Source organism: Erpetoichthys calabaricus, chromosome 1 (genome assembly GCF_900747795.2).
Source record: "Erpetoichthys calabaricus chromosome 1, fErpCal1.3, whole genome shotgun sequence".
Lineage (NCBI taxonomy): Eukaryota > Metazoa > Chordata > Cladistia > Polypteriformes > Polypteridae > Erpetoichthys > Erpetoichthys calabaricus.
Window position 1 is genome coordinate 278,568,754 of NC_041394.2, and position 27,467 is coordinate 278,596,220.

The window sequence follows — 27,467 nt, forward strand, 5'->3', positions numbered from 1 at the left end:
AAATGCTATCAACATTTAAACGTCGTGTTTATTTCAGTTTATCAAGAATAAGGACCATCCTAAGAAGTTGTTTCATTAAACTTGAGAACAAGCTTCCCCACTTTTAAAACTAGCAGCTTGAAAATTAGTGCTACGTGGATGCTGCTGTCATGGTTAAGCTTTAAAGCAGATATGATTATTTACTGTAGCCTGTCTTGAAACAATATCTCCTTCTGATAAAGGGAACAGTGCCACTGCTTTCATAATATGTATGTGTCCTTTTTATAACAGTAACTCAAATTAAAAAAAGATAATGCTGTTCAGGGATTTTTCGTGCCTAACACATTATAATATAAGATAGCTGTTTAGGTTAGAAAAAGGGTGATCACTGTTAGGTTAACCTAACATGCAACTTCAACAGCTTTCATATCACACTTTTATATTTTTTTTCTTCATTTTTGTATTTCTTTTATTTTTTTGTTTGCCTTTTCGTTTTGTGTTCTTTTTTTTATTTTTGTTTGTGTTTTACCACTCAAGGGCCATATTAGTATTCACTTTATTTTTAACAATGTTATTTTAATAAGATTTAAATATATTCTAGCAGTCACTTTTTTCTAAAGTATGTATTTTCCTATTAATTTCTTATTATTTTAATAGTGATTTCATTCTGTATAACAGGTTGTGTTAGGAGACAAGGTTGTCCTAATGACTGTTAATGCTGGACAGCCGCTGCATGCAAGCAGTATAGAATTACTAGACAACCCAGGCTGTAAAGAGGTAAGTAACTATAATTGTAATATAGTCCTAGTTCTGTGTTTATAAATACAGATGTTAGCACAGATTGTTTGGTGTTCCAAAACTTCTTCAGACTTCATATTTAAATCACCAAAGGAGATCCACTGTGGCGACCCCTTAAAGGGAGCAACCGAAAGAAGAAGAAGATATAGTAATGCTAAGTTTGAAAATGATGTGTCATGTAAAGTAATTTAAAAGCCATAATTTCAGAAAGGCCTGCCATGAATGTACAGTACTATTTATAGGAATTGCACATCCTTAGTTAGTTTCTATGTAGGCATTTTAAGTTGATGAAAATTTAGTTTATGATTAATTGCCATAAAAATTATTTCGATTGACAATTGAATTGTCTTTATTTTTTTGACACTATAACCTAACTATTCCAAGTCTAGTAATGTTATAATAAAGCACATTTACCTGATAAAAAATGTTATATATTGGCATCAAATTTTACAACACAAATAGAATACTTTAGAATATAAATCCACATCTGGGGCTTTCAAATTAGCTAAAAGTTATGTTACAATATTTAAATTAAAAAAAGTTAATATTCAAATATGTGCATAGTGTGATTCTGGGTGTTGCACATATATTTGTTTATCACATTTATTGATGTATATTGGCTTAATAACAATGATTTGCTTGTTGTCTTGTACCCTTGTCCTCTTTTATGTAATATAATTCTGCAGACAATTATCTCCCACATGGTGCCATTGTCAGCATTAAGTCTAGGAGCCATTCAGTTGCTTAAGTAACGCTCATAAATAAAGGTGAACTAATTACACCTGTTGGCAGTAATGTTTCAATATATTCATCTGCTGATTAATCACCCTTAACTAGACTTGGCAAGCAAATTTGGGAGTTTTATTGTGCATTTTTATGAGGGTGTACTAACATGTTTTCTTGGTAATTGATAAACCAGTACTGCTGACAAACTACCATCATATTAGGAACCCCATCATTTGAAAAGAGAGATGGATTTCAGAGAGGTGTACTCATTAATGCTGAATTCTTAAAAATGTTCCAGCTTGCATTGTCTTTTATAAACTGTAAACCTGAGTGCTTACTAATCATATTCTCAATGTAAGATTGTACTGTATATATGCATAATTTGTTAAGTTAAATTTGAACTTCAGTCTTTGGATATTTAGTGTTATGTTCTCATTTAACAGGTAAATGCTGTGAATTGTAACACAAGTTGGAAAGTCACACTTTTTATGAAATTTAGTGACTACAGGGATGATGTTTTAAAAGGGGTAAGTACTTTTCTCTCTCTAGGTTCTCTACTTGTATTCAGAACATATGTGAACAAATGCTTATTACCATTAGAAATAGGAATGGGAGACTAAAGGAATAAATATGCTTTTGCTTGCCCAGTAATAGACTATTCAAGTTTTATTTACATATTAATTTTACTTTAATGCTGTTGTTCATTGCATACTGTAAATATCAATATACATAAATAACATGGATAATTACTTTACTGGGTTCCTTCATAAGCAATATTCAATATAATATTGCTAATCATGATGCCATTGTTCCATACTTAGTGATTAAAAAATAATTATTTTAAAGATGCCCAAACCATTACACTTGTGTTAAATTATGCTATCAAGTGTTATGGACAGCTTTGGTTTAATTTAGAAAGAAACTATATATTTATGCAGTCATTCTTCATAGGAGAGCCCACATAGCACACAAACATGCAATGGGCCTAGCACACGTTATCCTGTATATGCTGATGCTAGAATGTGTACCAGCCAAAGACAGATACCTTGTTTTCTGTTTTTTTCTAAAATCAAAGTCTTAATCGCACATATCACTATTTCAAAGTGACACTCCAGTGCTGTAATGGCTGTGGTCTGAAATGAAGCTTTATACGCTTTATTAGGTAACCTAGGGAAAAGGTATAAAGTATTTTTACCAGCTAAAGCTTTTACAAGTTAAATTCTTTACTACATCTTCTATGTTCTTTTTTCTTTTGTTTAACCCTTGAATACAAGTATTAATAAATGCATTGCTGAAAAAATTAAGGGAGCACTTAATTTGCAAATCAGACCTCGTGGAACAAAATATTCATGTGGAAAATCTTTTTCTGAGTAATACTTTGTAATTCATTGAGAAAAAAATGATGCAACAACGGTCATTGGAAACAAAAATCACCAACCCATTGAGGGCTGGATTCAACATCACACTGAAAATCCAAGTCAAAAACTGAAATTATAGGCTGATCCAACTTGCATGAGTTTCATCACGTCAACTCATAATGTGACTCTATAGTGTGTATGGCTTCCATGTGCCTGTTTGCACTCCTGACTGCACCTGGGCATGCTCCTGATGAGATGAAGGATGATGTCCTGGGGGAATCTCCTCTTGGACCTGGATCAGGGCATCAGTGAACTCCTGGACAGTCCGCACCAATGTGGTTCAGATACACCGAAAGGTTCTCAACTGGATTCTGGTCTGGGGAACATGTGGGCCATTCAGTAGCATCATGGCAACAACAGCATCTGGCGACATGAGGCAGGGCATTGTCTTGCAACCCAGGGCCCACTGCACCAGCATATGTTCTGACAATGGCTCTGAGGATTTCATCTTGGTACCTAATGGCAGTCAGGGTACCTTTGCCTGGCACGCTGAGGTCTGTGCAACCCTCCAATGATAAGGCTCCCCAGACCATCACTGACCCACTGCCAAACTGGTCATACTGGATAATGTTGCAGGCTGCATAACATTCACCATGGCGTCTCCAGACTCTTTCACATCTTTCACATGTGCTTAGTGTCAACCATTTGTGAAGAGAACAGGGTGCCAGTGGTGGAGCTTCCAATTCTGTGGCGATTGCCAATCCAGCTGCATGGTGATGGGCTCTGAGCAGACCTCCAACTAGAGGATGTCAGGCCCTCATGCCACCCTCATGGAGTCTGTTTCTTACAGTTTGGTCAGAAACATGCACACCAGTAGCCAGCTGGAAGTCATGTTTAGGTCCCTGGCAGTGCTCCTTCTGTTCCTCCCCACACAAAGGAGAAGCTACCAATCCAGCTGCTGGGTTGATGCCTTTCTACCACTCTGTCCATCTCTCCCTTGGTAATTGACAGTCTTCTGCTATCTCCTGTATGCTCTTGATACTGTGCTGGGAGATGCAGCAAACCTCCTTGCTAAGGCATATGTGGATGTGCCATCCTGAAGGAGCTGGACTACATGTGCAACCTGAATTGGCTGCACTTACTGTCTCAAGCTACCAGTAGTTACAAGGACAGTAGCAAAACACAAAACTAGAGAAAAATCAGTCAGAGGATAAGGGGAGAACAATTGTCTGTGGCCACCATCTGCTAAACCATTCTCTTTTTGGGGTTGTCTTGCCATTGCCTCTCCAGTTGACCTCGTGTTGCTTTCATTTACACTTAAACAGCTGAAGTTGATTCACAATCACTTATGCCTCTTAACTGGACAGATTGTTATCCCATAAGCTTAATTGGCGTGGTGTTAGACTGTGATGTTTAAGTGTTCCCTTAATTTTTTCTAGCAGTATAGTTTTGGTAGGGTCATTGTAGGTATAATAAAAGAGTAATGTAGTACAAGCTTTTTTTAACTGTAGTATTTACAGATCATCTTACACTTTGGTCAGGAACAAATTAGTGTGACACTGTTTACTGCAAAAGAAAAAAATTTGTAGTTTGAAAATAGTATAAATGAGCTGAATATAATCAATTGCATTGCTTAGTCTCATACTATAATATAGTTATACCTTAGAAAAACTGTTATTTTTATGTAATTATTAAATGCCCTCGGCTTTTCTGCCACTATCAAATTTCAACAGTTTTACAAGATAAAATATGGAAATATTTAGGTTACTTTTTAATTGCTTAACTAGAAGAAGCCTTGCTAATTCTGTAAGGCAAAACTGAACGGTGCCCTCAGTAACAAGAAGAAACCCAAGAGAACATCTCCAGGGATTTCAGATCCCACACTAGCACTAGGTTCCTCAGGAGGTGTACTTTTAATATGGTCTGGACATTACCTACGGGCAGGCCCAATGTACGTGAAACCTGCTCGGCTTATTTTGTCTTCAATCTTGCCCTTTCATGCACTTTATTACTAACAAAGTTATTTTCACAGGGGGATGTTGTGAGACTGTTCCATGCTGAACAAGAAAAATTCTTGACTTGTGATGAGTACAAGAAGGAACAGTACATCTTCCTTAGGACAACCCTACGACAATCTGCTACTGATGCCACTAGTTCCAAAGCACTTTGGGAAGTAGAGGTATGTAACCAGAGACAGATTGTAGTTTTTGAATGTTAACTTTGCTGCAAATAATGTTGTATGGAAAATAAATAACATCCAACCTTGTTCCAGACATGCTGTTTATTTTCCAGGATCATGGGAAAACTATAAATTAGTATTGGATATGATGTTTTGCAGTATACCAGTACTAAGAAAGTACAGGACCACCATATTTTTAAAATGAGTAGTATATACCGGCATTATGCAAATTTTTGTAATCTTACTACATGATTGACTGAAATTGCTTTATATTTCTACTAACAAATAGGCTTGTGTCTTCAAAGGAAAGGTATGGAGAGCTTAGACCAGGTGAGCGGATTCTCTGCAAGGGATGTACGGAGATGCTGAGTTCATATGCACTTGGAGTATTAGGAGCTCTGAGTTGTGATGTTTTACATTCCCATTTCTATTCATTCACACAGGTTTCTTGTCAAACTATTCAGAGAAATGCGAGGTTGTAGTTGATTTGCTATTTGGTCTGGAAAAAAAAAGAGATACATATATTTTTCTTGGAACTAGAGAGCAAAGTAAATGTATTATATGGTGTATCACTTTGCTCTAAATGCAATTTGACCAAAAAAATGACTTTTCTAGCTGACCAGGTAAAATGTTTTATGTAAATCACTAAGGTGAAAAGTCAGCATTATGTCACAAGTCTGAGAATCTGGGTAGCTTTATTTTCTCCATTTTCTCTTATTGTAGTGCATCAACAATTTTTGACTGATAGCACATGAACAGGTTACAATATGTGTGAACCTTTCTAAGCGTTTATCTTGTGCTTATCATATTACTCAGTGGCTCAGAATTCAACAGATATAAAATAGTTTTTACAGTATTAGAAAAATCAAGATTTATGTATTTTAATTGGCTAAAAAGTGCCAAATTTTCACACTGCGCAAGTTCACAAAGAACGTTTTTCTGAGCTTGTTTGATGACCAGATACAAACGTAAATTAATTCAAGCCTAGTTATTATGATTCTGTAAATTGTGATACCAAATGTCAACTAAACAACATTACTCTGCAGTGTAGTCAGTGCATTGCACAAACTGTTTTAATTATGGCTCATTTCACTAATAGTATGTGTGAGTCTGAGAGGTACTGACACCTATGTGTTGGGTTAGAGGGGTTTAGGACATTGTGCGTTAGTAGCAAGTGTAATAAGGCGCTATATTGCGCCCCACCCAGCACAGACTGACACAGAGGCACGTGTAAAAACAAAACGAAAGACATTTTTATTTTCTTCACTTGTGGGGCACGTCTTCCCCGTGAACCCCACAGGCACAACACAGTCCACAATAGCACAAGCACAAACCACAACAGTCTCTTCTGGCACCACCACTCCTCCCGTCAAGCTTCATCCTCCTCCCGACTCTGGCCACTGAGTGGTGGTTGCTGGCCCCTTTTATAGCCAACCCGGAAGTGCTCCAGGTGCTTGATCACCTGTTTCCGGTTGCACTTCCGGGTGGAGCTGAAGAATCGTCCAGCTGGGCTCAGGGGTCCCTCGCCCTGGCTCTGCAGCACCCCTGGCAGCCACCCCAGATCCCAACAGGGCTGTGGAGAACTCCATCTCCCATGGAGCCCTGCGGGAAGCTGAGGCACCACCGTCAGCCAGGGAGGCTGCCACCAAGTGTCCCAGGGGAGGTATTGAGGAGCCCATGGTTGCTCCCCCGGAACATATGTCCAAGGGGCATGGGACCCGGCCGTCCGCCATACAGAGTTGGTAGGTCATGAGAACTCAGTGTTGCACAAGGCATCTCACCAAACTCACCATTGACTTTAATCTCCAGTCTATGTTGCTCTTCCTTTCCTGATTGTTGTTACCATATTTAATACATTAAATGCACTACTATTATTCTGTTACATTTGGTGTTCGGATTTGTTAATAATTTGGGGGTGGAGGGCATGCATTAGTTTTACATTTTATTTTCTGAAAAATATGAATGTATTTTGTTACTTGCTTTGGTATCACTTTGTCAACAAACCTGAGGAGTGAAAGCTGATATTGATACCAAAGTTTCCAAATATGTTCATATTAGGCAAAGTTATGACTTTTAATTACCCAAGCATGTGAGACTGTGACTGTGTGCAATCCATTCATTGTCATCGCTGACTTGACATCTAATTAGTTAGTGATCAAGCAATACTAAAATTTTGAAAATCTTGGACCTCAGTACCTGTTGTGAATGTGTCAAAGTAAGGACCAAGTCCAAAGAAATGTTGGAGTGCCAGCTGGGTTGGCCTGTTCATTTAGAAGTAAAGGCAAAAATAAAACAAGTGCACGATGCAACAGGAGACAGAAAGTATGTGGTATTACATATCTCTGATTAGCCTAGAATGGGATCCTTTGATGCACAGGCATGACACAGTACTAAAACACTTCTCAAGCAAATAACAAATAACTGTCCCCCACCCCCCTAGTCTCACAGCTGCTTCATTCGCCAAGCCTGCATGCAAGTGTACATCAATGAGAGTCTTCTCTTTGGACAATCCAGCAAGTTTACATTAATATATATTTAAGGGGGTGGGGTGGTTTGGTTAAGGGGTTTGAATTGGGTCATTTATAAACGACAGGTACTTTTTTTCATTCCCCCAGGCAACTTTGAACATGTGCCTCCTTACTCTGTATCACTGTGTAAGGGCTTCAGAACCATTCACCAAAAGTGGTGAATGTAGGGGGAGTATAAAAATCTTGTGAGTGAGTGACCTACTGCACATGACGAAGATATACACTTCAGATATTTTTGTATGTGTTTAGCACTTTGATGGCATGTTGCGTCATACTTTCATTCATCATTCTGGCACCTATAGTACGTAACCAGCCTCTTCTGAAAGTTCACCACTGTGTCCGCAACACTTTGTAATTCTGAAAACCTCCATCTATCTCTCTATCCACACATATGTTTGAAGAGCCGTTTTGGTTTTGGCACTCTTGTGGATCCCCTTGAAGTTATGATCATGCTTATAAACTACTAAATGACAGAGAATGAGGTGCTTAAAAACTACCATTTACTTATTTTGTTGCATCCCTAACATGCCTCCCTTGTGTACCACGCTCCATAAATGTATAATGTACATGTTTGAAAAGAGATTTTGGCCCCTTATTCAAGCTACATTTAATACATATAATGCAATCAAATATCAGACAACCCAACCCCACAGGGTTCTGATCACGACTTAGAAATTCTTTAAAAACTTCCAATTATTTCAGTACTGAAATTAATGAAGTGCTAGTATCGAACAGTTTTAAAAAAAAATTTTTGTTCTTTTTTAGTATTGGTAAACTGCGCACCCATACTATGGGGTTCAAGTTTGTTAAGGAGTGTGCTAATAGAAAGCGACTGGTTAACCCATTTAGATATATATCTCTCACAAACTTTTATGTAAATCATTGCAGGAACTTTTCAAGTAGATATCTCTGTGGCATTATGGAGATATTATTTAAAAACTTCAATCACATTTTTCACACATCTGATTAGATAAAAAGTATCTACTCAATATTTGTTACTATCTGCCGTGTTCTGGTGGTGGTGCGCAGAGTACGTTGTTGCTTTCCAAGAAATCCATCTGGCTTTGATGTTAGACTTAGTGCAATGATACACATGCAGTATTTGTGTACTTTATGTAATGGTACTAAATTGTAAGTGAACAAAACTAACTGTGTAAAAGTTTTACATGCACAAGTGTTAACCTCTTTCAGTCTAAATTGCTTTGATCCAATTGTTCTGATCTTCTGGTATTTACAACTTCATGTCAGCTTAGTAACATTGTATTCATACATGTTTTCAACATCAAATTATCCACAGTTACTGTTAACTGACATCTGCTTTCGTTTACCTTCATACTTAATAGCTCTTGTACATCTTTGTCTCACTTTACTCAAGAATCTTACTTCACTTATTGCTTTTTATCATGGCCTGTATTTTTCCAAAACAATGTACTGTACATGACTACATGATATGATGCACAAAGCTTAAAACTTGTGCAAATCACCATGGAATTCAGAAATGTAATATAATTAATTGTAATTCCAACCCTTATCAATATGCATATAGCAGCATATGATGATGTGGGCTCGCTTCACGCTCCCGTCGTCCTTCCGGAAGCCCTGAACTCGACACAGTCGGTAATGTCACCGATGAGCTTGGCAGTGAGGCACAAAAAGGAAAGGGGATGGTGCAATAAGTGCAAAGTGCTTTTATTAAAAACAACAAAAATCAAAACAGTGTCCAAATAAATAGTGCAGTGTATTCAGAAATCTTCAAATAAATAATCCATTAAAACGGGTGAAAGGTGGAGGTTAAAATCTAATAGAAAAAAATCTTTTAAAAACAACGAGGTTAAAACAATGGCTGGAAGCAGTCTCTTAAAATCCAAAGCACGGTGCCTTCTTCTTTCTACCTGGCGGCTCCCCTGCTTCTCCCATCGGGCTTCGCAACAGGGGAGTCAACCTACCTGCAGGTGCAGCTGCCTTCCACACTGGTCCGGTAGCCCTCTGATCCCTGGCTACGTTGGGCTCCAGCCAGACCGAGACTTGGGTTCTTTCCCCAGCGGCCATTGCGCTCACGCTGTGGCTAAACCAGCCCAAAGCCTCCACGACTGCCGCTGCCTTTCGACGGCCAGTCTTTTTCAATACCGGTCACTCCAGCTCCGTGGTCGCTCAGCTGGAGCGACTGCTTTCTTCAGCCCCACCGAGTGTCGGCCAAACACTCCTCTGCAGGTGCTCACATCCCAGTTACCTGCCTTTGCTCTCGCTCGCTCGCTCTCCTCTCCCTGCTTCCTGCCGCCTTCTTCCCTGCAACCTTCATCTCTTTCTTTTCTTTTTTTTTCCCCTACTAGCTGCCTCATGCTTCTATATATCACGGTGACGTGGATCAACAGTGGCAATCAGCAGCTCCCGGGAACAAATACGGATGCGAACGACTCCTCACCAGTGCACTTAAGCGAGGTTCACCCGCATCACAAATTCCCCAGGAACCGATCCTCCACACACACCACGCCCCCTCGCTAAGCCGCAAGTGCGGCGATTATTTAATTAAAAAGTGGCTAAGTGGTTAACTTGAGCTGTGGACCTGCTACACCACACAGCAGTGTTTAAAAAAATCTATATACTGTATACTTGATCTCTCCCTTAAATCATTCACCCACTGTTTTATAATGTTTCTTTTTAGGTTAATAAACTTTTTTTTTTTTTTTAATGCAAGTTGTGGTGGTTTTTCAATTTGGTTTTGCAGTTCACAAGGTATTTTTTTATCCCTACATTAGTCATAACAAGAAATAAAATATGTGACTGGAGATTTTTGCCCCAAAAGGTTTGTCAAATTAACTTTGATGTTTATTATTAGTTAATATGCCTAATTTTTTCCAGAATTTTCACAAAATGAGAACTTTAATAAACTAACACTCTGACCCAATTTTATTTAACTACAGGTAGTGCATTATGACCCCTGCAGAGGTGGAGCAGGACACTGGAACAGCCTTTTCAGATTCAAGCACCTGGCATCTGGAAATTACTTAGCTGCAGAAGTAACAATATTTTATTATTATTTTAAACATTATTATACAAGACACATGACATAGTTAAGGAAAATAACAGCAGTTTGCAAATGTTGCTAGTACCTCAAATTTTTTGTATCTCTTCAACATATACGGTCATAAGCTTTCTATCAAGACCAACCTCAGGATTCTATTTCTATCTGCATTGTTTGTGAGTAATTTTGTGACAGACAAACAGACCTTAGCATTATACCTATACTAGCCTTAACTCGCGGCTCCGCCCATGTAGTAGAGAAACACAACAAACTTTAAAAATCATTACATTACTATTACAGTTTGTATAATTAATTTTCCAATAGTGTAAATCAATTCTACACATCGTTTCTAGCTTCTACACAATATTATTTATACATTTTCCCTTTTGTTTTTTTTAATAGGTTAACCCTGATTTTCGGGATGACAGTACTGAAAATAAGGACATTGTAAGTTGTTTCAAAACTGTTATAAACCTTGCATTTCATTTTAGATAGATAGATGATGGATACTTTATTAATCCCCAAGGGGAAATTCACATTCTCCAGCAGCAGCAATACTGATAAAAACAACATTAATTAAAGAGTGATAAAAATGCAGTGCAAGTTACAAAATGCAAGGTGGAGAGTGCGAGGCAGGTATAACAGTCAATAATCTTGTGTAGTGTTAACGTTTACCTCCCCGGGTGGAATTGAAGAGTCGCATACTGTGGGGGAGGAACGATCTCCTCAGTCTGTCAGTGGAGCAGGACAGTGACAGCAGTCTGTCGCTGAAGCTGCTCCTCTGTCTGGAGATGATACTGTTCAGTGGATGCAGTGGATTCTCCATGATTGACAGGAGCCTGCTCAGCGCCCGTCACTCCGCCACAGATGTCAAACTGTCCAGCTCCGTGCCAACAATAGAGCCTGCCTTCCTCGCCAGTTTGTCCAGGCGTGAGGCGTCCCTCTTCTTTATGCTGCCTCCTCAGGACACCACCGCGTAGAAGAGGGCGCTCGCCACAACCGTCTGATAGAACATCTGCAGCATCTTATTGCAGATGTTGAAGAACGCCAGCCTTCTAAAGAAGTATAGACTTCTCTGTCCTCTCTTGCACAGAGAATCAGTATTGGCAATCCAGTCCAGTTTATCATCCAGCTGCACTCCCAGGTATTTATAGGTCTGTACCCTCTGCACACAGTCACCTCTGATAATCACGGAGACCGTAAGGGGCCTCAGCCTCCTAAAATCCACCACCAACTCTTTGGTTTTGCTGCTGTTCAGTTGTAGGTGGTTTGAGTTGCACCATTTAACAAAGTCCTTGATTAGGTTCCTATACTCCTCCTCCTGCCCACTCCTGATGCAGCCCACGATAGCAGTGTTGTCAGCGAACATTTGCACGTGGCAGGACTCCGAGTTGTACTGGAAGTCCGCTGTATATAGGCTGAACAGGATCAGAGAAAGTACAGTCCCCTGCGGCGCTCCTGTGCTGCTGACCACAATGTCAGACCTGCAGTTCCTGAGATGCGCATACTGAGGTCCGTCTGTAAAATAGTTCACGATCCATGCCACCAGGTATGAATCTACTCCCATCTCTGTCAGCATGTCCCTAAGGAGCAGAGGTTACGTTTAGATGTATCACTAGCATATGAAAGCATAACTTGTTTCATAAGCCAGTATTAAAACTTGTACTGTCATTTGTTGATGAGGGTCTGTAAAGTTTTGATGATATCTCTTGAAACTGCACGAGAAACAAAGGACTACTCCACCCAATAATTCTTTTTTTTTATTTGTTACTTAACCCTTTTTTGTATTGACGTCTGAGAAAAAATCTCATATTTTCATGGAGAATGGATACAAAAAGCTTCTCATACGGGGACCAGTGAGGGCAAGAACTGAACAGCAAACAATATTAAACTGTTCGGTGATGCATGTTTGGGTCCGTAGCTACAGGCAGGTATTTAAATAAAAACTCTGCGGCTCAGGCTTCATGGGGGTGTGTGTTCATGTGGCTCATGATGTTTAATGGGAAGATTGGGGCTGATCACACTTGCACGTGAGGTCGTGTTTGATTCGTGTTTCCTTGTTGAGTTTCTGCGGGTTTTAATTAGGACATTGCACCCTTGGAGGTGTAAAGGAGAGCCTGAGTGTCAGAGATGGGAGGAAGACAAAGGAAAAATTAATGAGAAAGAGAAAGCAGGATTAAAGAGAAAGAAAAGTGAATGGAGAGTCAAGATTGGAAAGAGCGGGTGCAATAGCATGGAGGCAGGTGGTCAGGATTTGGTTCAAAAAATGGGTGAGCAGCTAGTGGTGTAGGGTTGGGATGCTTTAAATTGGCTCCTGCTAGAGGCCATGGCAGTTAGAGCAAGGGCTTGTGGGGTTCCTGCAGACATTTATTTTACATTTAATTATTTGGCTGATGCCTTCTCCAAGGCAATTTACAGAATTTATGATATAATTGGTTATATTTCTTTTGGTTTTCCTGTTGAAGCACATTCAGGTCAAGTGACTTGCAGATGGCCACACTGTGTCAGTGGTGGGATTTGAACCCAAAATTTCAGAGTTTGAAGTCTGAAGCCTTAACCACTAGACCATACTGCCTGCCTGTAGCAGGCAGTGAGGGATTACAGCAAAAGGCAGAAGACAGACTTGGAGCACCTCAGCTGTGAGAATTGAATGCACTCATTGTCGGGAATCTCTGCGGATTGAGTTGACCTGAAGGGATAAGTGGCAGGGAAGTGATTTTTAGAAAGATGCACCAAGGCTCTTAACACTAGAATCCGTGAAGCCTACGAAAAAAGTCATAATCCCGGGGCATCTTCGATTCCTTTGCACCTGTTCATCAGTGCCTTTGTTTTGCAAATGTGTCAAGAGGCACAGGAAGAAAGTAGCCTGCTATCCTATCCTGCACTGACACAGCTGAAGTTGCACAGAAGATTCTCAGAGGTCAAGTCTGTTTATCTGGGTTTGAGGTGCCTTGAATTGTAGAGGGTAAATTATATACTGTATTGTCATTTGGAATACATACATGTACGTGTGTTCTGTGTCTACAACGATCTGTATAAATGTAGGATGACAGGAAATGTGAGGCAGGAAATGTTGAACACATAACTAAAACAGGTACTTTTTTCATGTTTTTGTAATAATTTACAAAATGTTGACATGAAGTGTATAATGTGTGAAGACTGAAGTCCAAATATCAAATAAACATGTTCACAAAAGGTATAACAAAACAAGTGTGCTTTTGGTTGGTGCAGTGGTGTGACGATACGGGTTCTGCAACATGCTCCCATCTCCTGTTAGGGAGCTCTTGAACCCAACACCGTCGGTAATGTCACCGATGAGCTAGACAGTGAGGCAATAACACTTGAGCAAGGGGATGATGTATAATTGTGCAAAAGTGCTTTTATTTAAACAACAAATCCAAAGTTCAACAGTGCAATGTTCATAGTTCAATAAATAAATAAATAATCCATTAAAGAAACGTTGTGGAGGTTAAATTCAATAAACAGAACAATCTTTTAAAACGAGGTTAAAAGAAAACAATGCTGAAGGCAGTCTCTTTAAAATTAATCTAAAGCCCGGTGTCTTTTACCTGGCAGCTCTCCTGCTTCTCCCATCTGGGCCACGCAACAGGAGAGTCGCAGTTTCTGCAGCTGGCCTTCTCTCCACATAACTGATCTGGATGCTCCCCGATCCCTGGCTTCGGTTCCGCTCTCCCGATCGAGACTTGGCTTTAACCCAAGGGCCAGGACACTCACATTGGGACTCCTACATCCAAGCCTCCCGACTACCGCTGCCTTCTTGGCCTTACGCGGCCAGTCGCCCTTCACTGGTCACCCCCGCTACTCGTTCACTCAGCGGGAGCGACCACTACTACGACTCCTGGGTGTCGGCCTAACACCCAGGCTTCCACACAGCTGCCTGCGAGCGCTCATACGCACCGGCTTTCTAGCCTTCCTGCCGCCTTTCTTCCTGCTTCCTTCTGCCACCACCGTTTCCTTCTCTTTTACTTCTCTCCCCCAACTGGCTCGTGCTTCTCTATATATGCGGAGAGGACATGGCAGCTGCAGCTCATTAGCCACAGGAACGACCACAGATGTGGGCAGTCTCTCACTTGTGCACTTAGATGAGAAACGCCCACACCACAGATCGCCCTGCGGCTCGCTACAGTCACCACGTCCTCTCACTAAGCCGCGAGCATGGCGATTATTTATTTAAAACGAATTGGCCTTTGCTGGAGAGCTGTGGACCCATAACACCACAAGTGGTAACAACCACTGTCTCATAATCAAGAGGTTGTGGGTTCGATCCTGGGTCCTCCCAACACTTACCATTTTGAGTAGTGAGCTGCTATTTTTATTACTATCATAGAATAAAAACACACATGTGATTTGAATCTGTAACAGGCGGTGTAAATTTATGGTACTTGCAAAATTTAGCTTTTTTTTCTCCAGTTTTATTCTCTGTCACATTCACACACCTGACACTGTTAGTTTTTAAATAAAGATATGTTATAATAAGCTTGTTTTGTTATACTGCCTGTTAGATCTTGTGCATGAATGAGACTAAGACTGGGAAAACTGTGAACATGGGTGTGAATGGTGTATGTGACTGGGAATAACTGTGGATGTGAGTGATGTTTTGAGACATTGGGCCTGGAAATTACAGGAAAATTATAGGGAATTCTGTGATGTGGACGGATAAAAGCTGACGCACAAATGCCTGTTGAAAAGAGTTCAGGCTTTTGAATTGAAGACCTGCTCCCCCCACCTCGTTCACTGATCATTCTTCATTTTAGATGCTCTAAATTGCTTGAACTCTCTTCACTTTTGTGCACTACTCTCATTTTTCAGAATTATTTAATGATGCAAAAATTAAAATATTTTTTGTATGCTGTAAGCATACAGCTGGATAACTAACATGTTACACACTCAGGTGTTTTTATATTGTTTTCTGCTATTCAATGTTTGCCTCTGCTGGTCCCCATTGAAGCCTATTATATCAGAAAGTTATCTATGATTTCCATGAAAACTTAAGATTAAAACGTTTTCTCTCCCATCACTAAACCAACATAAAAAGTGTTAATAGCAGCCAAAATTGTCAATTTTGGAAGGAGTATAACCCCTTAAACTTTATCCAGTAATGCTTCATCTTGTAGTCATTGTCCTGGTATTTACACCTTACTTATCCCGACTTAGGTGAGATTTGAAGCCAGGGCTGTGGAGCAGTAAGGAGGCAAAATAGGTTAATGAAAATATTGCCAAAGCCCTCTAGTTTTTTTACTCAAATGGAATGAATGAAGTAAAAACAAAAAAAAATACTCACTTAGATGAAACTGTATAATGGGTCATTGAATCTGTCTTCCTTTCTTTGAGATGTGCAGCAAAATACAGTATGTCTAACATTTAACTTCAGCTCTGAAAAAGGGGTCAGCTCTGAATGGAAAATATCCCTGATAAAGTTTTATGTTTCTCCAGCCAGATCAGTTGCAGAAAAAGCAGGTGACGTATTAGTAGACATTAATAAAAAAGCTGAATGTGGAATTGAAGATGAACTTAAATTCATACCATCATACATATGATTTATTTCACAAATTAATGCAATTTCATCTAGGTACACAGTAATTATATTTGAAAAAGACGAATGTTTGGTTGACTAGTGGCTGCTGCTGAACAAGCTACTCAAAATGTGGAAAACTGAGCTTGTCTGTATGTTGGGAGTGTTTAAAATTAAAATAAATTTCAGCCTTTCCTTTATGGTGGTTTTTGTGCAATTTTGCTTTTTGTTACTTCTTTACTAATTTGTCTTGAATTTTTGAAGGATGGAGCAGATACCCATTCATCAAAGCGGAGAAGACCAGCTGCTGAAAAGATTGCTTATACACTGGTTTCTGTTCCACATGGAAATGATATTGCTTCCTTGTTTGAACTGGATGCAACAACTCTTCAGAGGGCAGACTCCCTTGTTCCAAGGTACTTAAAATGTCTCTGATATTGTTGTTTATTTTGTTTATTTTATTTTTTAGGTTTTTATAGGCTTTGTTAAAAAGCATTCTTGAACTGACTTGGTCCAACTGAGGTTTATGGGTAGGATGAGAATGATAATTACTAAGTATATATAGGTGAGATGAAATTATTTTTATATAACACTAATCTTATGTTTATTAAAGTAATTTTTAAAATTAGCAACATTTTAACATAAAGGAAGATCCCACTTTTTGACATGGATTGATTATAACTTTTCATAAACACTGGGGTTTTATGTAATGTCTTAGAGAAGATGGCCACTTGTATGCTCTGGCTTCTACTGTAGACTTTTTCTACCCCTGCATTTAACCTGTCATTTAAACAGAAGAAGTCCTTCTTGGTATGGGAGCAATTATACAGTAATCCCTCCTCCATCGCGGGGGTTGCGTTCCAGAGCCACCCGCGAAATAAGAAAATCCGCGAAGTAGAAACCATATGTTTATATGGTTATTTTTATATTGTCATGCTTGGGTCACAGATTTGCGCAGAAACACAGGAGGTTGTAGAGAGACAGGAACGTTATTCAAACACTGCAAACAAACATTTGTCTCTTTTTTCAAAAGTTTAAACTGTGCTCCATGACAAGACAGAGATGACAGTTCCGTCTCACAATTAAAAGAATGCAAACATATCTTCCTCTTCAAAGGAGTCAGGAGCAGAGACTGTCATAAAGGCAGAGGAAAATCAATAGGGCTGTTTGGCTTTTAAGTATGCGAAGCACCGCGGCACAAAGCTGTTGAAGGCGGCAGCTCACACCCCCTCCCTCAAGAGCACAGAAAGAGAGAGAGAGACAGAGAAAAACAAGCAAGCAAAAATCAATACGTGCCCTTCGAGCTTTTAAGTTTGCGAAGAACATTGCAGCATGTCGTTTCAGGAAGCAGCTGCACAAAAGATAGCAACGTGAAGATAATCTTTCAGCATTTTTAGACGAGCGTCCGTATCGTCTAGGTGTGCGAACAGCCCCCCTGCTCAATCCCCCTACGTCAGGATCAGAGAAAGTCAGCGCAAGAGAAAGAGAAAAGTAAGCTGGGTAGCTTCTCAGCCATCTGCCAATAGCGTCCCTTGTATGAAATCAACTGGGCAAACCAACTGAGGAAGCATGAACCAGAAATTAAAAGACCCATTGTCCGCAGAAACCCGCGAAGCAGCGAAAAATCCGCGATATATATTTAAATATGCTTACATATAAAATCCGCGATGGAGTGAAGTCGCGAAAGGCGAAGCGTGATATAGCGAAGGATTACTGTATATGGTTACTTAGTTTTTACCATGTACATTCTGAAGCTTTCAACACACTGAACAACTCATCCTGATACATAAAGGGGAGCAACTCTATTAACAAAGCTGATATGCAGAGTTGAAGAATTTTATTGTGTAGAATATCAGAGGTAAAATACACAATGCAAAACTGGTTCACTGAACCTAAAACCAAGGTGAATTTAATATGTGTAATTTAATGTGTAAATAGGCCAACAAGCCCAATAAACGTACAATTTTAAAAACCTCCACTGTGCACTGTGATAGAGGATATGTTACTTAAGAGGTTTTAGCCTTGAAATTAAAGGTGAATGATATGAAAAATAAAAGTTGAAGATACTATCTTAACAGTTATAGGTTTGCTGGAGGTTTACAAAAGTACCAGTTCTTGCAAAACCCTTTTAAACCCATTTAAAAAAAAAAAAAAAAAAAAAAAAAGGGTTTGATACCTGGGTATCTTATGAGCTGGAAGTGTTGTGACCACGTGGGTGTATTTTTCAAGAACCTTCGAGATACAACCACACTTTTTTATTCTCTGGTTCCTCCGCTACACAGTCGTTAGGAGGTAGTTCTAAAGTAACTCATGAGTGAGCAAGGTTTTTTTTTTTCCCAGCTTCAGTATGCTCACTACACAAAGAAGAAAATCTTTTAATCCATCAAAACATAAGGCTACTATACTGTTTTCTTGAATGGCTGTACTCAGTATACATTTGAATCATCTAAGAAAGCAATGGAGGTAGTGGATGACTTTGCTTCTTTTGAAATGCTTCCACTGAATTTTGTCAGTTTTACTTTTGGACTTTTTTGGGACCTGTTTGTGATACTGTTTATGGTGTTATTATATAGGATAAAGTTATATAACTTCCCAAGGGTTATTCGGTTGTTTTAAATTGCTAATGGTTAGGGCGTGGTTAATAATGTTTACAGCAGTATACTGGAACTGCCAAGTGAACAATTCACCATCTCTGTGATCCCTTTTTATCTTCTAGATTAAATGTGTAATTCAGTTTAATGTATGTATTGATTGCTGTTTGCTTTTGGTCTGTTTTGAGTTGAGTGGTAGGAGGAAGAGCTGAATAGAGCTACTTTGAGGGTTTTGTAGTATAGTGGGGAGAGGTTGGTCTATTTGAGGTTTGTGGAATTTTTTTCTTTGTGTGTTGTGTTTCATGAATGGGATATTATCCTGTAGGGATAATTTTCATCATTTTCCAGGTAGTGCTTTTTTTAAACTGTATTTCCTATTGATCCTTCTTTCCAGTGGAACATCAGCTGATCTCACAGTTGTCTAACAGAAAGTTCATCGTTTCAGTTTGTAAATTTTTCACTCTGCATGTTTTGATTTTCTTCATAGCAATAAACTGGATGTGACAGTGCTTTAAGAAATGTTTTTTGAAATAAACAATGCAGTTAAGTGCAATAGTAAATATTTGTTCATCCACTGAGGAGTTCCATTAAATTTCATAATGCCTCTAAATTTTCTAATATACTTATCCTTCATGGTAGGCAATATACTTTGAAACATGAGTTTGGCTTCTAATTTTACTCTTTATTTAAAAGTCTGTCACAGTTTCATTAAAGTCCTTATTTTGACTTTACTGCATCTGCTCAATTAAATGTGAAATGTACATAAAAATGTGAGAAGTTTGACAAGTAAAAGGAAACCATATGATCTTTTCCATTTGATCATTCCAGTATCTCATTTAGATGCTTTATAAAAGCTACAAGAAATGTATATGACTAGATATTTTATCCACTTTGTATGAATGAAGTTTTCCTTGGTTTTACTCCTAAATGCATATCCTCTTAATGTTTACCTGTTTGTTCAAGTATGATTCTCTGTTTAATTGAAATGAATTCTGCTGCATAAACTTAGTGTCTTAGAGTATTTTCTTCTTAAGAATAACGCAGTTTAAAACTAGAATCCCTAAAGCCTATGAAATTTTTTGTTGTCCCTAACCATCCTTATTTTCCTAACATACGCAGGGAATCTCTTAGCTCTTTATTACTGCGCCAATTGCCTGCTGGTAGGCACTTTTGATTTGCAAATGTGTCAATTTGCGGCACGCAGCCTGCACTCACCCAGCCCCCTTTCAGCCAGCCGAACTCATCACCAGCCAGTTTTCTTGCATGGATCTGCGTGTATGCATGTGCAAGAGAGAGCGAGAGAGACAGAGCACATTTGATGTTATTCAAGTGGTGTATATTTGCTCAAAAAGATACCAACAACAAAATGATTCACCTCGTTTGTGTGTCTGCTTTATCTCATCAGTGCTAACTGTTTCAAGTACCATAAGTTTGCACAGACTGTTAAGACTCAAATCAAATGCATGTTTTAATTATATAATGATAATAATAGCTCACTGAAAGCACTTCAGATTTTTGTTGAGGAACAGATCTATGGAAGGCAAGAAAGAAACATTCTCTAGAACTGAGTGTTTTCAAGAGCACATTGGTTTCCATAATTCTTAAATTGCAGAAAGTTGGAACAATCACTATAAATTGCGGGAGGAAGGATCTTGGTTACCTTTTATCAAATGTAGAGATAGGAGAAACTTCTAGAAAGACAGCCATCACTTCAACATTACATAGATCTGGACTTTATTGCAACGAGGGCAGATGGAAGCCTGTCCTTGGTAAAAACACATGAAAACACATTTGGAATTTGTAAAAAGGTACCTAAAGGATTCTCTGAGTGTCATATTTGGGCAAACTAGGGACTATCCATCATATGTACAATAACATTCCTGCAGTGAAAATGATGGGGGGGGGTTTTCAGTGCATGAGACTGGGAGATTAGTCTGGGTCAAGGAAAAGCTGAATGGAACAATGTATAGAGCTATCCTTACAGAAAACCTGGTCCTGTGTACTCTGGACCTCAGATTCTCCTTCTAACAAGCCAGTGATCTTAAGCACAAAGCTGCTTAGGGACCACTCTGTATATGTCCTTGAGTGATCACCCAGAGCCTGGACTTGAACCCAAACGAATGTCCCTGGAGAGACCTGAAAATAGCAGGTTCAAACTGGCAGAACTGGAAAGGATCAGCAGATAAGAGTGGCAGAAATTTCCTCAATCTAGGTGTCACATCATACCTAAGAAGATTCTAGACTGTGACTGATGCCTAAGGTGCTCTTCAACAAAGTTCTAAAAAAAAAAAAAAATTCTGAATACTTAGGGGAAAGTGATATTTTAGTTTTTAATTTTAATAAATCTGCAAAAATTTCTAAAACCCTGTTATTTGCCTTGTTATTCTAGGGTATTGAGCATTGCTTAATAAGGGGGGAAAAATAAACAATTTTAGAATAACACTTTATCAAAATTTAAAAAATGTGAAGGGGTCTTAAAATTTTCTGAATGCCCTGTATTTTGAAAGCATAATAACAATTTTGAATTCATATTTTTGTAACAGGAATTCTTTTGTTAGACTAAGACATCTTTGTACCAACACATGGATAACCAGTACAAACATCCCAATTGACACAGAAGAGGAGAGACCAGTTATGCTTAAGGTAAAATATTCTGTATATCTTGTTTAGTGTTACTCATTTAATTGATGAAACAACATTGTTTCATATGATTTAAAAATATGCATAAATTTAATATGGAAGGTGTCACTAACAATAAACAAAAAATTACAATATTAAAAAAACAAAGAAAAGTCAGTCTTGAAGCACAGTGTTCTTATCTCCTCACAGCTTCCATTGACATTAATGACAAGTTTGTTTTGTATCTCTGAACTGTTGGCTTGTTTAATTCAGATAGTTAAGCTTAAACATCACTAATAGTGTGTGTGTGTGTATATTATATATATATATATATATATATATAATATATATTGTGACACTACAGGGCGCTGTCGCTCCTCAAACCACGCAGAAAAACGTCCAAGACACCAAGTAAAAGCGCTAGAAATAATTTTAATTTCTTCTTTTCGATATTGTGCCACAGTAGACACCACAGTCACCCCCAATAAACAAATCAATAATCACAATACAATAAATCAATCCTCCTCTCCCAGCAGCTCCGTCACACCACCTCCCAACTCCGGCTCAGCTTGCTGGGTCTCGCATAGTCCTTTATATAGTCCTTGACCCGGAAGTGCTCCTGTCCCTCAGTCCATGTGATTCAATAGCACTTCCGGGTCAGATGAAGACTTATATTTTTCTTCAGCCCGGAAGTACTTCTGTTCTTCCGTCCCTGTGACTTGGGAGTACTTCCGGGCTATATTGAAAATAAAAATCCCTGCGTCTCCCTGCAGCGTCACACTGTGGCACCCATGGTCCCCAGCAGGGTTGTGAATCCAAACTCCATCTCCCATGATGCCCTGCAGGAATCCGGGATACCGCTATGCTGCAGGGAGGACTCCATCTAGCGGCCTGGATGTGTCGGCCGGGATAAGCTGCTGGCTGTCTATCAAAAAAAAATAATAAAAAAAATATATATACTGAGAAAAGCGCTATATAAATGTAATTAATGAATGAATGAAAAAAAAAAAATATATATATATATATATATATATATATATATATAATAAAACAACCCAAGTAATCCACACATACAGAGAAATCAAAACAATAAGTCCATAAATTAGTATTTAGAAAGCTCTTTCAAGACCTTCACAACCTTATTGATGGCATTGGTTTCAGATGTATTTCTATACTTCTGAATGTTCTAGTGAGCATCTTTGGAGCCACTTTATTATCCAAAACTTAATTTATGGACATATCTGTTTTGATGTCTTTGTGTGGATTACTTGGGTTCTTACCGACATCTGGTGAAAATTTCATATCAATAGCCCCATTAGAAATATATTTTCTCAGTAAATATACAGTAATCCCTCGCTATATCGCGCTTCGACTTTCGCGGCTTCACTCTATTGCAGATTTTATATGTAAGCATATTTAAATATATATCGCGGATTTTTTGCTGGTTCGCGGATTTCTGCGGACAATGGGTCTTTTAATTTCTGGTACATGCTTCCTCAGTTGGTTTGCCCAGTTGATTTCATACAAGGGACGCTATTGGCAGATGGCTGAGAAGCTACCCAACCAGAGCGCGTATTAAATAAAACTCCTGAAATATATTGTGAGCACGGGGCTGTTCGCACCCCTAGAGGATACGGCCGCTCCTCCAAAAACGCTGAAAGATTACCTTCACATTGCTGCCATCCTTGCTGGGCTTACATGTGGCTGCTTTGTCAAGCGATATGCTTCCTGCACGGTGCTTCGCATACTTACAAGATCAAACAGCACGTATTGATTTTTGATTGTTTGCTTTTCTCTCTCTCTTTCTTGCTCTGACATTCTCTGCTCCTGACGGAGGGGGTGTGAGCAGGGGGGCTGTTTGCACCCCTAGAGGATACGGACGCTTGTCTAAAAATGCTGAAAGATTATCTTCACATTGCTCCCTTCCGGCTTTGTCAAGCAACATGCTTCCTGCACGGTGCTTCGCATACTTCAAAGCTGGAACAGCACGTATTGATTTTTGATTGTTTGTTTTCCTCTGTCTCTCTCACTCTCTCTGACATTCTCTGCTCCTGACGGAGGGGGTGTGAGCAGAGGGGCTGTTCGCACACTGGCCTAGAGGATACGGACGCACCTCTAAAAAATGCTGAAAGACTACCTTCACATTGCTGTCTTCCTTGCAGCTGCTTTATACGGCGGTGCTTCGCATACTTAAAAGCCAAACAGCCCTATTGATTTTTGATTGTTTGCTTTTTTCTCTCTCTCTCTGACATTCTCTGCTCCTGACGCGCACTCCTTTGAAGAGGAAGATATGTTTGCATTCTTTTAATTGTGAGACGGAACTGTCATCTCTGTCTTGTTATGGAGCACAGTTTAAACTTTTGAAAAAGAGACAAATGTTTGTTTGCAGTGTTTGAATAAAGTTCCTGTCTCTCTACAACCTCCTGTGTTTCTGTGCAAATCTGTGACCCAAGGAGGGATTACTGTATTTCTAATGGGGAATTTGACATGGAATTTGTATGTATGTGTATTGTGAAAGAAACAGCCGGACACACAACACAGGTTTGGGGCAGCCACCCATATAGTTTCCCTGGCTGCAAAAGGCTTTAAAGTAGCTTACAATGTGTACAGGTTAGAGTCCAAAACAGAACTGTTTAAGTATGGAGGATGAGGTTTTTTTTATTGATGGTTCACAGGAAGTGACATCCTTGGGGCCGGGACAGGAAGGATTTCTTGTGTTTGGTCTGCGGAGGGAAAAGAGCGAGGTTTAGTGCACCCCACACAGCCTGGCCTGGCATGGAATTGCCATTTCTTGGCTCCTTTGGTTGACTCCTAAGCGCATGTGTGTGATATGCCCCCACCCCTCAGCCCAGACCCATTGGGTCGGGCGTACCTGGCCGAGAGGTCGTGACACATTGAAAGGGCATCGGCATTGGGCTGTAGGTTACCCCGGCAGTAAAGAACCGAAAACTTGTATGGCTGGAGGTCCAAGAACCACCTCGTGACCTGTGAGTTCGACTTCTTGTGCATGGCCATCCACTGCAGTGGCGCATGGTCTGCCACCAGGGTGAACTCACGGCCTAAGAGGTAGTACCTCAGCTGGATGAGCACCCATTTAACCGCCAGGGCTTCTCGTTCCACTGCCATGTACCTGGTTTCGCGATCCAACATGTTCCGACTGAGGTTCACGACTGGGTGTTCAACTCCTTCAACGCTTTGGCTCAACACGGCACCAAGACCTGTGTCCGTCTGGAGGATAAAAGGTAAAGAAAAGTAATAGGGTTTTCAATACTGGAGTTGACATAAGGGCCCGTTTCAAGTCACTAAGTGCAGTTTCTGATTTAGCGTCCCATACCACATGATTTGGGCACCTCTTCTTTGTGAGGTTCGTCAAGAGCGCCGCTCTCTCAGAAAAACAGGGCGCAAACCGGTGATAGTAGCCTGCTATTCCGAGAAAGGCTTGGACTTGCCGCTTTGTCCTTGGATGGGGCTATTTCAATATGGCATCAACTTTTGAACACTGTGGACATACAGTACCCCGGCCCACTAGGTAGCCTAAATATTTGCCCTCTGTTAACCCGAAGAAACATTTCTTTGGGTTGGCTTCACTCGGGGTCTTCAATACTGCTTGCACCTGCTGTACGTGTTCCTTCCCCGTGCTGGAATAGATAATAACATCACCCAGTTAGGCAGCACTGTATGAGTTATGGGGCCAGAGCACTTTGTCCACCAGACACTGAAAGGTTGTGGGGGTCTCGTGCAACCCAAATGGAAGGACACGATACTGCCAATGTCTGCTAGGGGTGCTAAATGCTGTTTTCTCCGTTACAGAATCCGTTAAGGGAAAATGCCAGTATCCCCTTGTCATATTGAAGGTGCTCTGGAATTTAGCATGTCCTAGCCATTCAAGGAGGTCGGACAATGCACGGCATTGGTAAGCGTTGAATCAGAAGACCTGGTTAAGCCGACGGAAGTCATTGCAATATTTCCAACTTCTGTCATGCTTTCCTACCAATTAGGGGTGGGTGGTATGACCAAAATTCTATTTCACGGTATTTTTCCAAATTATCCCGGTTTTTTCCCATGCATGAGTGGATGTTAACCACATTTTCCACTGCAATTACTGACTAAGAATAACCTATTCCACTGTCAAGAGCATTGTACATTGTACAAAAATAACATTTTAATGTGCACACAAGTATTAATACAGGTTTGAATGGCCCCATAAAGTGATAGTTTTCAAGGGGGTGGCACTAATGAAAAGAAGGAATCACACTGCATGACAGATGCAGTCAAAATATAGAGCCTTTTTATTGAACAAAGTTTGCGAACAACTTAAGCTATAATTTTGACAACATATTTTCAACCATCCAAAGAGGCATTTAGACTTAGTAAAATATCCAGAAGTGCTTGTCAAAAGTTGTATTGCATTGAACATGTCTTAGAAAAGGATTAAATAAATATTTTTTGTAAAACAACTACACTTTCTGTTAATGTTAACAATCTCTGTCCACTGACACGTTAAAGTGACTTTTTAAACAACTTTACCATCATTAAACTGCATAATTTTTAAACTAATAAATAATAACAATAAAATAAATAGTATTATTACTGATAGTTGCACTATTACTTCAAGGCTTCAAGCCCAGGTGCTTTACACAGTATTCACCAAATTAAAATAAAATAAAACAAGTGATGACATCTTTACCAACTGAACCATCATTTAGGCAAACTGCATTAATATGGACCTTGCTTCAAGCTAAGCTATATGCATAAATAATAAAACTGCAACTTGAATTTATAATGCTATTTGTGGTATAGCCCTACGGAATCGTATTAGGGCCATGGTGAAGAAAAAAAAATACGAACACAGGGAAGAAAAAAACAAACTATATGTCGAGAATAAAGTCGACATTTCCACTTTATTCTTGCCGTTTATATCAAGGTTAAAGTCGACATTTCCACTTTATTCTCATAGTTTACTTTATAATTAAAGTAGAATGTCGTAAACTAAACTTCATCCTAAAATCATTGTTTCATTTACTAGATTTTCTCAAATCCTTTCATAAGTTAATGCAGCACATTAAATGCTTTGTGTTAAGTGTTCCCCGACCCAGTTGTTAATCACTACGCTTCTTAAACTGACTTCCTCTGCACTAAGAGGAGACAGCGATCACCGCACAGAATCCATTCACTTCATGATATTCCTGCTCTCTGAAAATTTAGAATGCTAAGATAAATACTTGATATCATTTTCATGATGAAATGCATTAAAGCAGTTATTAAACATACACGGTAGTGAGGCGGTAGTGCTGCTCCCTTGCATTAAGGGGTCCCCAGGTGTATGTTCAGTGTAGAGAACTTTATGGCAGGTGTGACGAGGCTCCAAAAAACTGGATGTATGAATGGGTATCACACAGGTTTAACTGAAATATTGTGTAAATGTTGGGTTTGTGATCTGGTGGTCGGAGACACAAACACAGAATTCAATGGATGTTCTTCTGAGTTGGCTTTGTTTATTGCACGCGTGCTGTCTGTCTGACGTACCAAAACCCCAATTCCTATCCTCCCTTTTTCTTTCTCCACATAACCAATCGCCACACGATAAAGTCTTTGTGAAATTAAAACTAGTTATAAACTTAGCCCACAGAGTGTTCAGAACTTTACAAATATCTTCGTTATACATGTTTAACTATGCCATCCATTCAGGGTTGCGCCCATCCCTGAACGAGTCGCCAGCACATTGCAGGGTGAATACGAGCAAAACATACACTAGCAGGGTCAATATAGCATAACAAAACCCCACATCCTACATGACTTTGAAAGGAAACTGAAGCATGCCGAGTAAACCCACCAGAAAAACATGCAAATGCAAGGCAGGGTACACCCGAGACACCCTTGCTGCGAGACAGCAGTGCAACCTCCACGCCGCCGTTCCCCCACATGGATTAATACATGCTTTAATGCATTTCACCATGAAAATTATATCAAGTATTTATCTTAGCATTCTAAATGTTCAGAGAGCAGGAATATCATGAAGTGAATGTATTCTGTGCGGCGATCGCTGCTGGCGCCTCCTCTTAGTGCAAGAGGAAGTCAGTTTAAGAAGCTCGGGGAACACTTAACACAAAGCATTTAATGTGCTATATAACTTA

At 39.5% G+C, this 27,467-nt stretch overlaps 1 protein-coding gene across 4 annotated transcripts in view; it reads left to right on the plus strand.

Moving 5' to 3' along the window:
* itpr2 (inositol 1,4,5-trisphosphate receptor, type 2) overlaps window positions 1–27,467 on the plus strand; it is a 1,448,083-nt gene that overhangs the window by 182,289 nt on the left and 1,238,327 nt on the right. For all 4 annotated transcript variants that reach the window (XR_007935422.1, XM_051929951.1, XM_051929945.1 and 1 more), the window contains 7 exons: window positions 658–756; window positions 1,947–2,030; window positions 4,894–5,040; window positions 10,490–10,585; window positions 10,993–11,037; window positions 16,388–16,539; window positions 21,258–21,357. Coding sequence is in view for 3 of the 4 variants with exons in the window: in XM_051929951.1 (XP_051785911.1) it covers window positions 658–756; window positions 1,947–2,030; window positions 4,894–5,040; window positions 10,490–10,585; window positions 10,993–11,037; window positions 16,388–16,539; window positions 21,258–21,357 (723 nt within the window). In the remaining variant the exon portion in view is untranslated. The remainder of the gene's footprint in view (window positions 1–657; window positions 757–1,946; window positions 2,031–4,893; window positions 5,041–10,489; window positions 10,586–10,992; window positions 11,038–16,387; window positions 16,540–21,257; window positions 21,358–27,467) is intronic.